This window comes from Athene noctua, chromosome 1 (assembly GCF_965140245.1).
Source record: "Athene noctua chromosome 1, bAthNoc1.hap1.1, whole genome shotgun sequence".
Taxonomy (NCBI): Eukaryota; Metazoa; Chordata; class Aves; order Strigiformes; family Strigidae; genus Athene; species Athene noctua.
In genome coordinates this window covers 253,365,984-253,382,847 of record NC_134037.1, presented here as the reverse complement: position 1 = coordinate 253,382,847, position 16,864 = coordinate 253,365,984, and the positions used below count along the sequence as shown (strand labels likewise).

General features: G+C 42.8%; 1 protein-coding gene across 1 annotated transcript in view; it reads left to right on the top strand.

The window, feature by feature from the left end:
- The first annotated feature begins 2,252 nt into the window (after nt 1-2,252).
- HEPHL1 (hephaestin like 1) overlaps nt 2,253-16,864 on the top strand; it is a 37,836-nt gene continuing 23,224 nt past the window's right edge. The window contains exons 1-5 of the mRNA XM_074932478.1: nt 2,253-2,422; nt 11,675-11,919; nt 12,702-12,914; nt 14,702-14,881; nt 16,361-16,615. Coding sequence (XP_074788579.1) covers nt 2,253-2,422; nt 11,675-11,919; nt 12,702-12,914; nt 14,702-14,881; nt 16,361-16,615 — 1,063 coding nt within the window. The remainder of the gene's footprint in view (nt 2,423-11,674; nt 11,920-12,701; nt 12,915-14,701; nt 14,882-16,360; nt 16,616-16,864) is intronic.

Genomic DNA, 16,864 nt, shown 5'->3' with positions numbered 1-16,864 from the left:
ATAAACAGATTTCCTATTCAAATACAAACCCATTTCTACTTTATGAAAATGAATATTTGCATAACAGGCACACAGTTCTGTAAACTCAGGTGCTTGAGTGACAAGAGATGAAGTCTGTAGCTTGCCTGGGCTCAGGACTGCTACTCTGGGCAATGGAAGTACTCACTGCAGGAGGCTGCATGGTCCCAGGTCATATGCAAATATCACAGTGGAATCCTGTTAACCTCCAAGTGTTACCTTGGCCTTTTCACAGCTTCATAGCTCACCATCAGTCCCACCACAGTTGCATGTTTGATAGCTGTGCCACCAGCTGTCAAAGCCTCTGCCTGTCCTGCAGTAATTGCCTTTTTGTTTGCTTTCTGATTATGCCTTTTAGAGTCACAGTACTATTAGTTGGCATCATTTGAGTAATCAAGTGATACAACAAGGTATTGGAAAAAGAAGATGATTTCTAAGTACTGGTATTTTGGAAGACAGCATGTGTATTGACATGAGAGGCCAAGAGGTTGGGCACTGTGTGGTTTGCAGCAGAATAATGAAGAGATGAGCAAGGTCTTCAAAGTTATCAGGAAACCTGTGGGTGCCACTTCTGAGGATCAGGGTCTCTGTACAACATCTGTATTGTCCTGTCACTTCTTCTCATTGTTCACCAGTTAACCAGCCTGAGATAATGAACATCAGCATGTATCAGAGAAAAGCTTACAGCTGAGGGACTCTGGCTCATACAGCTATGTTATGCTGACCATTTACAACTGTCTGACTGTATCCTTACCCACATATACTGGGCTTTCAGTCCTTGTAGCTACATAGATACAAAGCATAGCCTAAAGAAACTGTAGACTTCTTCAGTAAAATACTCCGTGTGTCTGTGTGTCTTGTCTCTTCATTTAGATGAGACCTGCCACAGTCCAGGGGGCTGGAGGCTGGGCTGCTGTGAACCTCATCTGCTGTATTCACTGTAGGACTTCAGAGACACCTGCACACCAGTGATGGAGAAAGGCGTTGGGCACAGCTGACCATACGTGTAGCTGTTGCTGTCACATGCCAGAGGCTGAACGGCATGCGACTGCTGCATAAAACCACATTCACATCGCTGAGCTAGATCTTGACTGATGACATGAAACCTGTGGCTACCAAAATCCCTTGTGAAGCCTCTTCTGCCCCTAGCCATGAGTAATCATTAGCTTCAGTGGGAAGAAGTCAGATCATTCCGGAGTTGAAAGGGGAATTTCACAGCTGTTAAAACTCTCGATGACTCTCAAGAGTAATGCTGTATTCCAGAACTGCAACTTTTATATATCTTTAGTTAGTTAAAAATTACTAAGACAGCAGTATGATTTTGCAAAATATCTTGCCACCTAGGAGATTTTCTTGGGGATGTTTCTGATGTGGTTTAGAATATCGTATTGTGTCATACTTGTATAGGTTTACACTTGGCTTTACCAAGATGGCAGCAGGGATTCCTCTTAGAGGAAGTTAAGCTATAAAGGGAGGGACTGATTTTCTAGAGAGCTACGTGGGCATGTTAATTACCAAGGTTAATAAAAGGGTGATCTCTGTGTGTCTCAATTCTTAGGTATCCAAATGGAAAGACTTTACAAAGGCTCTAATTTCCAGATATGTTTGTAAAAAGAGCCTTATTTTTGCACTCTAAAACTGAATATATTCCAATCACTTGTAATATTAATAAACGTATCAGAAAATCCTAGATATTGGTGAGTTACTGGCAAATTCTTTGTCTCTCACTGATAATGCTGGATTACAACCTAGTATCACATCACTGGAAAAACCCAATGAAGTCAGGAAGATGACAGCTCCCAAAATCACAGACATGATAAAGGAGTTAAAATAAAAAATAATTTTTAAAAAAGGGTTTTGACAGGAATGGCAAAAACACCAAAAAAATTCCCTGCCCCAATATGCCAAACACCCTAGTCTGGAAAAAGGAGGACAAAAAGTCTTTCAGAGTTCCAAAAACCACCAATTGGCTCTAGCCTGGACAGGTAAGTGAGCAACTTATGCATTCACTGACAGATTGGCAAAGGTCCTGCCATGACAGCAACCTCCTCCCTAGCCCTGCTCTGCATAGCTGGGCTCTCTACCTATCCCAGTCCTAACCTGCTGAAAAGGAGGAGCTTTGCTCTGTCCATTCCTTATTTATAACTTGTCAAGAGCTGGGAGGGAGGGGTGAGCTCTTTGTGGTGCATCCTGCTGTTGCCTGCCCGCTGCCAGCCTTGCAGTCACAACTACAAATGCCTCCCGTGCAGTGTGGTGGCTGCCTTTGTGCTCTTGGGTTCCTCTGGCTGTTTGCCGTGGTGGAGGCAAAGACCAGAACCTATTATCTTGGGATTGTGGAAGAGAACTGGGACTATGCACCGTCTGGGAAAAATCTGATCACAGGAGAAAACCTCTTAGAGGACAAGTAAGTCACTGGGCACTCCGATAAATCGGAGACGTATTGACAGCTCCAAAGAAAAATGACTAAGGGGTCTAATGTTGCTGTAAATGTCTTAAGATGGCCTTTTTCTTGTTTTTCTTCTGATGATGTTGTCATAAGCAGGATTTTAGCTTCAAGGCAAGAGTAGAGTTTGGTTGACTTCTCATGGTTGATTAAGCAAGGAGATAGATAATGTGTATTTGAAGGTGACATTAAAGAACAGACATTTGTCAAAAAAGTAGTGGGTAGTAGTGGTAGTGGGCTCAAAATCCCCTGTGTGTTTCATGGAGATACGGGTATTTCTGACACTTGTCCAAAGGCAAATTGCAACTTTGCCACAATCAAGCACAGCTCTTTGTAATAAGACATAGAAATCTGTTTAACTGGCAAAATATTGTAAATTTTCTCCCTCTGAGAGATAAAAGTTGGGAGGATTAGTATGACATTGTAAAATTAAGATGTATATAGTACCTACAAATGAGATGATACAAGTAGATGGTCCATATAACCCTGCAGTGTATTCAACTGTAGAGATTCCATTCAGGAAATCCATTTAGATAAGTGCTTAAATATACAAGAGTGACTGGTCACACTGAATTCCCAGTGATCACCGGTGCTGAAACTGGAGTCCATAGGTAAACACTGTGATGAATTGTGCCTTGACCAGTGGAAAAGAGGCATCTGTTCTCGTGCCTGCACTGCTGGGGTTGGCTGTGTGTCTCTCCCACACTAGGAGAGTTGGCCTGGACATTGTATGGGGATGGCACAGACCCTCGGGGCCTCTCTATATTGTGGTCTTCAAATATGTATGGGAATATTTTTAAGATTTGATTGATATCTTTGAGACCCTAGAGATAGTTTGGGTGTTCTTACTCTGAGCCAGGCTTGGGGTTGGGGTGAGAGCTGTGAGCAAGTGAAGAAATCCTGGTGTACGGAGGCACACTAAGGAGCTGGATGCTATGTCCTGAGAGTTAGAAATGGAAATGTCCTTTCTGACTTTTCAGGAAATCCCAAGCAATGCCGGACTTCTCTAGTGGCCAGTAATTTCAGAATCACTCTCAGTTGGATTTCATAGAGGAAATTATTTTTCCACAAGCAGGAGGCAAGAAAGAGTTTTATTTTTCAACACAAATTTATGCTTATGCTCTTAACAACTAGAGGTCCCAGATAACATCCAAGTCAATGGTTGTTACCTTTTTAGGTAGAAATCAGGGTTTGTTCCCAACCCATGAAAACAAGCTTTGCTGGAAAGGTTGTTCTTCAGTTGTGTTAAATACTTGAATTTCTCCCTTCGCTACTTCTTTTAGCAGAGGATAACTTTCTCCACTTTGCGACCTGGAACTAAAATGGAACCTGACCACTAAAAATAGTTCAGCTTTAAGTGAAGGGCAGCTACTTGTAAATCCACCCCAATACCAAAGAGAGATTGGAATCTGTTCTGTAAATTGTACTTTTAACACTGCCTGCACTTTGTGCTCCCTGAAAATCAAGTGGCACGTTTATTTTAAAGTCTGTGACATAAATGCGATGCCTTTACATGTCACGACAGGGAGGGAAGATAGCTTATGTCTTCAGTCATCGCTGTAATGTAATAATTACGGATTGTAATTCCAAAGGGTTTACCCACAGAGGATTTTAATGGAGACTACATTCAAAGCTGGGGAGCTGTTTGCAATGAACTCTCCATGTGCAGAATCTGTTTCCAAACTATTGAGTTGAACCAGAATAAAGTGTTCTATTCTGGAATCATAGTGTGTCTGCATAAGCCTGGGGACTAAATAGTGAACCAGCAACAGCTATTTTGACTATTTAGCTCTTTAGGACAATCAACCTCAAATGCAAATTTAAAGCAGTATTCTAATGGGTTACTTTTCAGCTAATTAATTGGTTCCTGTGGATATATCCATTTCTGTCAAAAACATAGTTCCATAAACGAAGTTTAAAGACCAGCTCCTAGGTAGGGACAGGAATGCATTTTGAACCAGCTGTGTTCTGCAAGCAGCAATGCTCAGGCTCGCTGAGCCTAGCACTTCTCACCTTGTGATGCATCCTCAGAGCACCCATTTGATGGGGCATTATCCCAGCTTTATGGATAGGGAAGTGAAGATAAAGAGGTTGCAGACAAACTGATTATCTTTAAAAGAGTTGGTGCACACACATAAAGGAATGCTGCCTTTGATTCCAGCTAGCCCACAGAGATATAATCAAAACCACTTATTCTTCACTACTTAATAAAAATGCTGAATTAGCAAGTGTCTAATGGAAAGTGTTGCGTTACCTGCATCAGATAGTGAGATTTAAGAGATGATTTTCAGTGTTGCTGTGCCAAATAATACCTTCCTTGGCCTTTAGTTTTTAGCAGAAAAGAGGAGAAAGGAGACTTCAGTACCTGAGGCATGGGGCTGGAAATCAGGTGAGGTGGTTCTGGCACCAGGCATGGCTCCACTGCTCAGCTCCCGTTGTGCTGGTGCTGAGTGAGCTGCTGCCCGAGCCAGGAGCCACAGACCTGCATCAGCAGCTCCCTGGGTGTGAGCTGAAAAGGCTGCCTCTCGTCAGAGCTGATTAACCCAAACGCAGCCCGTGTTCACATAACTATTCTGCTTGGATGTTAATTTTTATTACGCCTTACTTTGTTGCAGTGCTCAAGGGCCAGCCTGCTGCTTGCGCAGTGCAAGTATCTTGCTGTGAATCAGTGTTTCTTATGTAAAGAGAGTAATGAGGCTCTTTGCTTCTGCCATTTATCTTGTCTGCTTGAAGCCTCGAGCTGTTCTACTAATTCTTGTAATTTGGAGTGTTATGAATGAAACCGAGACATTTCACTCCCAGTTCTCCCTTCAAAAATTAAGCTAATGTTTTCTGAAGCACACAGGACTTTGGAAGTCACAGATGCAAATTATAACCACTGAGTACAGGCAAGCTGGGAAGGTGTTCAGCATCTCCTCCCACCTAATATAACTGGTGAAAGAGTTGACATCATTAAACCACGGTGATCTTGACATAGAGGGTGCAAGGTGCTGTCAGTGCTGCTGGGCTTGCTGCAGATCCCAGTGAGATTTTATGGGTTAGGGCATGAATACAGTTGCAGTAGGAGTGTGAGCTCAGACATTGCCTGTTCCCCTTAATGGTCATACAGGCAATGGCCCTTCAAGAGGAAAATACACCTAGGTCTTGTGGCTTGACATACATCAGTCTTTCCCTCCCTATTGTGGCTCAGCCCTCAGGATCAGAGTTTGTTTGATAATCCCTGTAAATTAATTTGGGACTAGTTTATGTGATGGACACTTAAATCTTGCTCCGCTGGTGGTAGATATTATTAAGTCTTGCCTGATGTAATAGCTCATCCCTTCTCTTTAGGCCACCAATCCCACTTTTATCTGGGCCAAGTCTTGCACCCACCAACACTAACGGGTGTTTTTTGTTACCACAGCATCAAACACAGTTTGTGCAATTTGTCTATGAGGAGATCCCACCCAGATAAATGACAGTGAAACTGTCGTCAGAGATGCTAAACTAATAGCTGAGTCATCATGTGGCCAAATGACCCAATTGCATCAGCAGAGATGATCACTGTGGGAAGGGTCAACATCAAAAATGCATTTGAGGTGAAAACCTAGCTTGAATGAAGCCTGAGAGGAATTTTGTTATCTACTTCAGGGGAAGCAGAAGTTTATTCTAGGAGAGAAACCATTATAGCCACACCTAACCAGTGACACCTCAGAACTTCATTTAAGATTTTATGGGTTTGATTGACCTCTTCTGTGGCTCATGTGGGTCAGAAAAGGCCTAAAACATCCTTTGAGGACATTGTGTGTCTCTCTTTTGAGGACACACAACTTACATTGTTGTTTGATGCTTTGTGGTCAGGGCACCGTCTACAAATGGGAGTTGGCACCACTGGTCCCCCTCCACCGGCCATCCCTCTAGCACATTGCTTTGGCCTTGGCATGTGAGTCATGGTTTGGCAGAGGGTTACCCTGAACAGGTTACGTGACCCAGGGGTTAAAATGACTGAGGCAGCCTGGAGCCATGGGCACTGTCCTGACTTACTCCAGCTGAACTCTGAAGAAACAAACCTGTTATAAACCCAGCCATAGAGTATGTAGAGAGGGTAGAGAGTAAGGAAGGTTTCACCACCAGCAGATTTTAGGGAACAAACCCATAAACACAGTTGCTTAAATGGCTTTCAGTGTAAAATTTGTAGTACTTTAGTGGAACAATGGTAATAAAAGAAAGTTAACATTTGCTGACAGTTGCATCCAGAAGCATACAGTGGCTATTGGGCACGTTAACTGCAGGAGAATATTTGGGACTCCGCATCTATTAGTTATGTGAAGTGCTGAGTTTTCAGTGGTGATTACAGTGACAGACAAACTCAGTAGTCTTTGAAATTGTGTCACTGAGAGATCTGGCTCCTGTCTACTGAGGAGCTGTCGTTTGGCCATGCACAACATATAGCTCTTTCCATTTCTTACTTCATACTCTAACATAGTACTCCTGTAAGCACTTGAAAAAAATAACCTCTGTTAGGTCATAGCTCTGTTTCTTAAGATCAAAGGTAACATAAACACAGTAAAAATACTTTTCTATGTGATAAAAGAAATAGGTGTAGAAATTACACTTAACTCATGGTCCTACCCTAACTTGTGGTCCTACCCTGTGATGGCAGATTAACTGCATGTCTACTCTTGATTTGAAGTAGAATCTACATGACACTCTTGTTTTACTCTTTCACTTGGAAGAGTTGGAGTGCTCATCACTGCAGGGAGATGGATGTCTGTAATTATGTTAATACTTATTTTAAGGAATTAGAGTTAATTCCCTATTAATAACTCCTTGTCCCACTCATGTGCACTGCCAACATTTTTGGAGGTTAAGAACTGCTGAGAGTGGTCAACAGACAAAATGAAAACAGGCACAGACAGAAAGGCAGGATATGCATGGTTTTCTTAGTCTGAACAAGACGTTTCGTGCCCTGATCCACAAGCCTGCTTACCTCTATATGTAACCTCAAGACTGACCAGACTGGAGGAGATGCAGGAGGGAATTTAGGAAGCTTGCATGGGTACAGCTCCAGAGGATGGAGTATTACCCTTTCCTATGAGAAGTGGGACTGGCTGATCATCATGACTTCCTGCACATGAAGTGCAGACTGACAGCTGAGTTGGAGGGAGATAGATAGTCAAGATTTAGAAGAACAGCTCTTAGATCTGCACAAGACCAGAAAGATGGAAGAGGTTCAGGCAGCCGTATCACAAAGCCACCAGGAGAATGAAGCCGTTTGACGTGAGCAAGGGAACATGAAAAAGTAGAGATTTATCTTCTTGTGACAAGAGAGGAATGACAGATAGGAGACATTCTGACAGTGGATGCCTAGTAAAATAGGCACATTGTGACCACTGGAAGAAAGAGACAAAGGCAGATTCAAAGAATTGCATGTATTTAACCATTACAGTATTTGGAGAAGCCACTACTGCAATAACATACTGGAAAGTCAGTGGGTGGAAAAGAATGAAACAGGAGATGTAGTTGAAGGAGATGTTTAACTCAGTGACTGAAAATGTGAAGTGTTTCCCAAGGAAGCACGTGCTATCACAACAAGACAGGGAATGGTGTTTGAGAACTGTTGTCAAAGACAGGAAATGAGAGGTCAGCAGGACACTATCCTGAAGCCAAGAAAATCTCCAAGGAACTCGGGAGATGGGTGGTAAGGAACTGCAGGGTGGGAGATGCACTAGTATAAATGGCACTGGCACTTCATGGCGCAGAAGAAGCTCTCATTGAAAAAAGAAAAGGTACAGGGGGAAACCTCTGTGTCCCAAAGATGGAGCAGCACACGCCATGGCACTCAGACTGTGCCAGGTCCCTCTGACACATCTGGTGGCTGCACCGTAGCACTGGGTAGAGGTACCAGCCCCATTGTATGGCCACATGCCCATTATCCAGGCATCTGGGAGTAGAGAGGAGAAGTCATTCAAGTCATTCACACCCATGCATCCTTTCTATGAGCTTCCTGTGGCTGATACCATTAGCTCCAGTGTGGATAGTCTTTCTGCAAAAGACTTTAAGCACTGTAACGTGCAGCACAGCAACACTTGTAAAGAGGTGCAGAGCTACTAACTACTTACAAGGCTGAAGTGGGCACCCAAAAGACCTCCTGGATGAAATGGAGCAGCCTGGACACTTAGGGTGGGACTCACAACCAGTGTGCTTGGTCTTTGGGTACTGAGGGCAACCAAAAGGACATGCTGAAAATACACATCTCTGTGTAGGTAGAAGAACTGATCTCTACCCCTCCCAGGCAAAAGGAGGAGTGAGGCGGAACTGTCTGCCCTCCAAGAAACTCCCAAGCATCAGGGCATTTAGGGTAGGAAACCATTCTGCCCTTTGGAGAGTGTGGATCCGGAAGGAAAGGAAGCTATGAAAGAGCCTGAGTCTGTAATGCAACAGCAAGGGCATCAGTGGCACGTAGGATTTTTTTTCCCAGAGCTGATGGGTCATTTTCTTTTGGACAATGATTAAGCAAACCCCATAATGAGCCAGGGCCAAGAGGCCAGGTTGCTTCTTTCGTGCTGTGATGCCTTTCTAGCTCCATGACTCTGGCATTGCTTGATGCCCTGCACAGAAGGGTATCACCTACATTGTGACTGGCTGCAGCCAGTACCCATTGCACTGACAGTGGGCTCTGCAGGTCTGAACGGGTGGAGGATTTAAATGGGCCTCCTTTCAGAAAGTTGGCACTAAAAAGACTTCTTTTTCTGACTCCTAGATGTCTTTAAGTAGGAGACAGGCACAAATGTAGCCAACAGAGATGCTACAGCATGGCTTTAGGCTGAGAAAGTCTCTGGTGCCTAAACCTACAGGGTTTACGCAGTGTGATTTTTTGAACTTCAATACCTAACTGGATTTTGGGATCCCTGATCTATACATTTAAAAAGATCTAGGCTCATATCAAGCATTTGACAAAGCCTCATCAAGAAGTGCATTTTTCTGGGAGACAGTTCTTCTTCAAGAGAGACAGTGTATCCCAGGGGTGTGAAGTTAGGGGAAAGTGTGCAGTGTTGTCTGACCAGAGACCCAAGGGCATAAGGGCACTGCCATCATGGGGAAAGCATGGTGCCACTGCAGCACCTCATTTAAAATATTTGATGGCTGATGAAAATGGAAAAAATTCTGCTGAAAAATATCTCCTGAAAATAACTACTTTCTGAAAAAGAAATCTCTTTGATTTTTTTTTCTAGAGAAAAATTATTATAAACAATTTTAAAAATCAATTTATAATTTAATTTAGGGCATAGCCACATGAATACGTTGCCATGAGGTAAGGAAGCATGTGCATTTACACTGCACTACTACTGACACCAACTACTACTCTGTGGTAAGGGCTCTTGGAGCAGCTCTTTCCCCCAGGCAGTGGAAGGTATCTTCTCCTTGGTGAGTGTGGTGTGACTTGCCAGATCTTGCTGTGCACTTACCACAGACCTGCTAATTCACTGAAAATCCAGACTTCTTGGCAACTTATTCCTTAACCACACTTTTGGGATGTATTTATCTGACATACATTATTCTGTTAAGAAGCAGACTAAGAAGCTCCTTTCCCTTCCCCTCCATCCTAGCCAACTGTTTCTGCCACAATAGTATCATTGGCAATGTTTTTATTTGTGTCAAAATAGCGCTTGGTTTGTTATAAAGCACATTTTTCAAATTAAAAACTGTTCTTTATGGAGGCTTTTATATCTGGATCACTTCAGGGATCTGGTATAGACAGTGGTCACAGAGGTGTAATGAGCACAGATAAGGGATGTTGTGAGTTATGGTATCAAGCAGAGACGACTTGAAAAGGGCGAGTAGTGGATTTTATGGTGAAGAAATTATAGCAAATCATACCTTTCAACTCATGTGACATCCAACACTTAGGTTGCTGGCACTGCACAGAAGAACCTAAACAAAATGGGTTCAAGCAGGTGAACTGGCCAGTCACAAAAACTCACTGTAAGTATGAAATTGCCATATTTCTGCCAGTGGTACTTCAGGAAAATTTAGATCAGCTTTTTTATGAGTTTGTTAGGAAGCATGAAAGTTCAATCTTCAGCGGATGCAAAAACTCATGGAGCAGTCAAATGTGGTGAAATTGGTCCTACAGTCCACTGCAGATTGTGTAGCAAAGGGGCTCATTTCTACCCTCTTTGTGTGGGATACTTAAGGATGAAGAATTTGTATCATACTTGTTAGCTGTAACCTGGAGAGGAGTCGAAGAAGATTTTATATCATAACAGATGGGATGAACATGGGTTGCCAGAATGATGTTACAGTTAAAAGGGCAAAACTCATTTCTGGTTGTGTAAGAAATATTGACTGGGAACACCTCTGGCTTTAGCTGGAATATTGCTTGCCTATTGTGTGAAGTTCTTGTGTTCAGACTTCAAAAGAGATAGAAAATGCTTTCAGAAAGGAGCATTGGGAAAGATCTGTGGTATAAAGAATGTCAGTGTACTTGGTTTGTCCAGAAAAAGAGTAGGAGGTAATTTAGTCAATTAATAAAAACTTATGCAAGTGCCTGCATAGAAAAGAAGCTCTTGATGGTATGTGGCTTCTTTGATCTGAGAGAGGGCTTGATGGGAACCAGTGGTTGGAGTGTGGAGCTAGATGATATTAGACTACAAATGCTATTCAGGATTCGAAGGGAGCAGGTATTTAATAGCTATATTATGTCAAACTCTGACCATATGGTAGTCTCTCCATCACTTGATGCTGCTATATGCTATATGTTGCTATAAACATAGACTCTGGAATGTAGAAATTATGTGTTTCATGCAAAAAATATTTCATGCTACTCTTCTGGGGTGTCAAACTAGTTGATTAGAATTGCTCTTATTGGCTTTTGAAAAAACAATTTGGTTTTCTTTTCCTTCTGAACAGTCATGCTTTCAGATGTGAGGTTTCCAGCCTTCAAAAGAGGGAGAAACTTCTAAAGCTGTACAGAAAGGTCTGAGTGGCTAGTCCTCAAGTGAAGACTTGTAGTAACTGTGCTAAAGATCAGACCTGCAAGTAGGATGACTGTTACGATACAGAAAGGGACTTGGACCCTGCTAGCTCTGTCCAGGTTTATTCCTCTGCATTTATTCCACCAGCTGTGTGATGAGTCCTGGGGAACTATTTATCTGCACTGGAAGCATCAGTTATTTGATCAAGCCTTAAAGGAGTTCTTTTGTCTCTAAAATTTTCCCTCCCCAACACTAGGTTTGCAAGTGTGTATGTGACAAGAGGAGCCAACCGGATAGGACGTGTGTATAAAAAGGCTATTTTTAGGCAATACACAGATGACACTTACTCCCAGGAGATCCCCAAAGCATCCTGGCTGGGGTTCCTTGGGCCAGTCCTGAAGGCAGAAGAAGAGGATGTCTTTATTGTCCATCTAAAAAACTTTGCTTCCCGCCCATATTCTGTGCATCCACATGGGGTCTTCTATGACAAGGACTCTGAAGGTAAAAGCTGGTTTGCCTTTTCCTCTCCTTTTTCCCTGGAGTAGCTAATACCATGGCTAAAAGTTTATCCAAGTATTTATTGTTCCGGACATTGACATCAGAGGACTTTAGATCACCCTCTCATAAACTCATCAGTAATTGCAGCTGATGACTAAAACCAGGAACTGCCTCATCTCTTAAAACTTTTTGCCACAAACCTTCGACTCCTGGGATAAATCCAGTACCAAAACAGGTTAGGTGGGTCTTTTTTCCTGAATTATTTTCCTGAATAATAAGTCACCAAAGCATCTTCCCTCCTTCCTTCTACTACTAGCCTGTCTGAATGGATGGAGTTCTTGTAAGTAAATGTTTTCCTCTCTGTAGGGCTATAACAGGCATGATTTAATTTTCAGAATCCAAAACCTATGCATGAGTATTTTGGTTTGAGGACTGTATGGATTTTCCTACAGTCATTGCTCTCATCAGTTTTCTGTGAGAAGATACACATTATTAGCTGACAAAATGTGTAGATAAAGTATAAGAGTAAAGAGCCAAGGAAAAACTAGAGCCTGTTAATCCATTTTTAAAGCTCTGTCTACTGATAAATAATGGATTTTAACTCTCAACATTTTTTTGATGGTTTTACCAGAACTGATTTTTCTCACAATTTCTCAGGCATTCTGTGTTTGTGAGTGTTATTATTATTTTGTAAATCTGTGATAAAATAGATGAAATTACAAATTTATTTAAGGAAAACAGTTAAGATGGGTCTAAAAGCTTCCTTTTTCCTTTTAATGTACTAGGAGCTCTTTACCCTGATGGAACCGGAGGTAAAAGCAAAGAGGATGACTTTGTTGTTCCTGGTGGAAATTACACGTACACATGGCCAGTAAGGAAAGATTATTCCCCAACTTTGGCAGACTCAGACTGCTTGACTTGGATTTACCATTCTCACATTGACACGCCAAGAGATATTGCATCTGGTTTAATTGGGCCACTTCTGGTTTGTAAAAAAGGTACTGAGCTAGAAGCACTGATAAAGCAAGCCCCTCTGCCAAGCTTGGCATCTTAACAGTCATTTTTGCTTACAGGTATAAACATGATGGTCTAGAGTCTATCCCTACATAGCCCATAAAAAGGGGCAAGGAATAGCTGGGCCATTCCAGGAGCATCCCAGGGTAGGTATTGTAGCTCTGGGACAACCCCCTTCCTGCTCCCCCTTGGCTTCAGAAGAGATTTGCCTCGGCTGGTGGAGGGACTGCAGCGTGCTCCATGGCCAGCCAGTTGTGGCTGAGACTGAAAAGAAATGTTCCCAAATTGGGATCATTTCAGGACAATCAAAGTACTCATTGCCCAGGAAATGAAATTAGGGCTGGGCGGGTGACTTCGGCATTGGAATTTGCATATTTGAAACCCCAACATTCTTTGTCATTTTTTCCCCATAGAGATGATATATTTATTTTTGCTCACAAGTTGTATATCACAACCATATGGGGATCTGCACTGAACAGCTGAGGTGACAGCCTCTGCCATGTACTTTATAGCCTGATAATTTTGTGCTGGAGCCATAGGGACCCTGGACCAGCCCTCTACCCTCTATCAGCTGAGCCATCGTCCCCTCTCTCCCGGGCATGTAAAACTCTGCCACCTCTTTTCAGTACATCCCACAGTACAAAATCAACCCTGATTTTATATACAGAGAATATAAGTGAAACATGAAGAAGATAAAGTCTTCAACATGGAAAGGGGGATAGGCCTGGTCTCCAGCTTTATTCACACAATTAAAATGTCTCGGAATGTTATTGTCCTGGACAGCCTTTGAAATCTGCAGAACTGCCTGAACTGAGCCAATAACTATGCGATAATGCATGAAGCTAGGAAACAGCACATCCAAAACAATCCTAGCCTGAAAGGTCAGGTTATCTGTATGTTTGGTCTTAAATTCATCAAGGCTGATATCTGCATGATGCTATTGTTGTAGTCTTCTGCCCAGCAGCGGTGGGTGACTTCTTACAGGACTGACAGAAAGGCTCTGTGGCTCCCTCCTGTAGGAGACAGGAAGCAAAGATTTTCACGGGTTTAGACCTAGACAGGATGATTATATCAAGTCTAAACCTGCCAATGGTTAATAATAGACTATTATCACCGCTCTTATAGTTTAAGGTTGCTCCCCAAGTGGTCATTCATAATGAGCTGAACTTAGCCTAAATAAATTATATGCATTCTGCCTTCAGCCTTTTAAAATTTAAGGATCTAGTCCTAGATAATTGTCGAGGCTTCCTTGTTAGTCCATGGAGAATGAACCACATTTATTCTGAGGGTATGTTTCATCAGTCACTTCAATGCAACAGAAATGCAGGCTACCACTTGCTTCTCCTTAATTCCTGGTCAAAAAAAAAGGTTACTGGTTTCTGGCTGGATCAGGCCTGTGACCTGGCTCACTGTGTAGGCACACAGATGCTAACACTGATTAAAGGGCAGGGTTGGGTGCAGTGGGCCAAAGATGGGGAGAATGGGACCACAGATATTGGCAGGTACTTGTGCTTATGTCAGATCAAAGAGAGCCTGAAGTATCAGCTTGACTTAGATGAGATGAACTGCCTTTTGGAGGCACTTGTCTCTCAAAGGCTGTTGGAGGGGGGTCAAGATGTCTCAGAAGAGTAAAATTAGGTGAAATTCATCCTGCCCTATAGATCAGGGGCAGAGCACTGTATTTTCTTGTGTGCTCCAAAGTTATTGTCACTTTTAAATTCAATCCCCTCCAAGGCTTTTTTTATCACTTTCCTTTTCGTTTGCAATTTAGGAACTGCAGATGAGACCTCAATAGAAGGGACTGGTGCTGTTAATGCTTTTGCCCTGATGTTTAGCATTGTAGATGAAAACTTCAGCTGGTACCTCGATGAGAATATAAACACCTTTTGCTTAGAACCAGCAACAGTTGACAAAGAGGACGAAGGTTTCCAGACCAGCAACCGAATGCACGGTGAGCAGGACTCTTGAGCAAACGGTGACCCATAGCAGTGACCAGGGTCTTTTCATTTCAGCGAAGTTTCTGTCCCTTGTGATGTCTCTCCTTTGTGTCAGCAAGGAATGGTTCGGGATGTTGAAGTACTGTGTGATAAAATGCCTCTTCCTAAATCATAGAATCATAGAATGGTCTGGGTTGGAAGGGACCTAAAGAACATATAATTCCAACCCCCCTGCCATGGGCAGCGATGTCTTCCACTAGACCAGGTTGCTCAAAGCCCCGTCTAACCTGGCCTTGAACACTTACAAGGAAGGGGTATCCACAACTTCTCTGGGCAACCTGTGCTAGTGTCTCACCACCCTCATAGTAAGGAATTTCTTCCTTATATCTAATCTAAATCTACCCTCTTTCAGTTTAAAACCATTAACCATTGTCCTATCACTACACTCCCTGATAAAGAGTCCCTCCCCGTCTTTCTTATAGGCCCCCTTTCCGTACTGGAAGGCCGCTCTAAGGTCTCCCTGTACCCTTCTCTTCTCCAGCTGAACGACCCCAACTCTCTCAGCCTGTCCTCATAGGGGAGGTGCTCCAGCCCCCTGATCATCTTCATGGCCTCCTCTGGGCCTCAAGCAAGTCCAGCGTGGGTACAACACAACACACTGGTTTGCAGAAAGGAGATTTGGCTTTCATGTCCAGCTCTGACACTTGCTTAGCTTTTTATCTTAGACAACAGATTTAAGCCATTTGATGACTGTTTGACCATCTGAGAAAATAGAAAAGCAATCTGCTGAGCACTTTGGGATGTGTGTATTGGAAGAGTCCAGCATTTCTCAAAAGCCCTTGTGGATGGTGGGGTGGTTGGTGTAACCACTCCTGCCCTTCAGATCCGTTGGCCAATAGTATACTTTATGCCATTTGGAGATCTGGTGTAAGAAGATGAATCCAGATATTTCATTGTATTGGTTGTTCCATAGAGCCTAGGAGCTAAAATATTTTGTAAAATATGAGTCTCATTCTCCTCGTGTCCTGATACATTGTCAGGTGTGGAAGCTGAGGAAGAGAGAGAGCTGACTAGACTGATTTGACTGATACAATAATTTTCAAATCTAAATTGCTTAAGCCTGGCATATAATAGTATATTTATGACTCAGAATAAGAGGAAATAGATGTCAGACATGCTAAATAGCTGCAGATCAACTTAACTTCTTTATCATGTCCTTTTGGTAATGACTTGGCCTTTGCAACATCTAGATATCACCCAAGAAGTTTTTCAGAGACCCAGCCAGAGAATTTGGACCATTTGACCATCCAGAGCTGTAAGCTGTGTGTTCAAAATGTTACTCCTCATCAAGGAGCCTTTGAGGGACTTATTCAGTGTGAACATTCAGACAAGTGTCTTTTCTGTGACTGGAAAAGATCATCCTTAGAAATGGGGTCAGAGACACTTGGCACTTCTCTTTCACCTCTCATAAAGTCTCATACTTTTGTTTTTAGCTATTAACGGTTATATTTATGGCAATCTCCCTGTCTTGGAGATGTGTGCTGACACCTCCATGTCCTGGCACTTGTTTGGCATGGGAAGCGAGATAGATATCCACGCCGCATATTTCTATGGACACACGTTCACTAACAGAGACCAGAGGGCAGATGTCATCGGTCTGTTCCCAGCAACATTCATCACAGCGGAGATGACTCCCGGGAACCCTGGGAGGTGGCTGATAACGTGCCAAGTTAATGAACACTTACGAGGTATGCTGCTATAGATCTCCCTGATCCTTTCAGAAGTTCTAGCTTCTATTACCCTTGGAAAAGAAAACTGAGAGATGTTTCCAGGGGAAGCGGGATTTGACACTTTTTTGTGACTAACTGAACGCTTTGGAACTATTCTGTCATGAATATGAGTTTAGTCACTAGTGGAAATTATGCATGTTGGGCCAAATCTTCAGCTAGTATGAATGACTTTTAGCTGTGTAATCCCTATGAGGAAGGCTTGGTAGA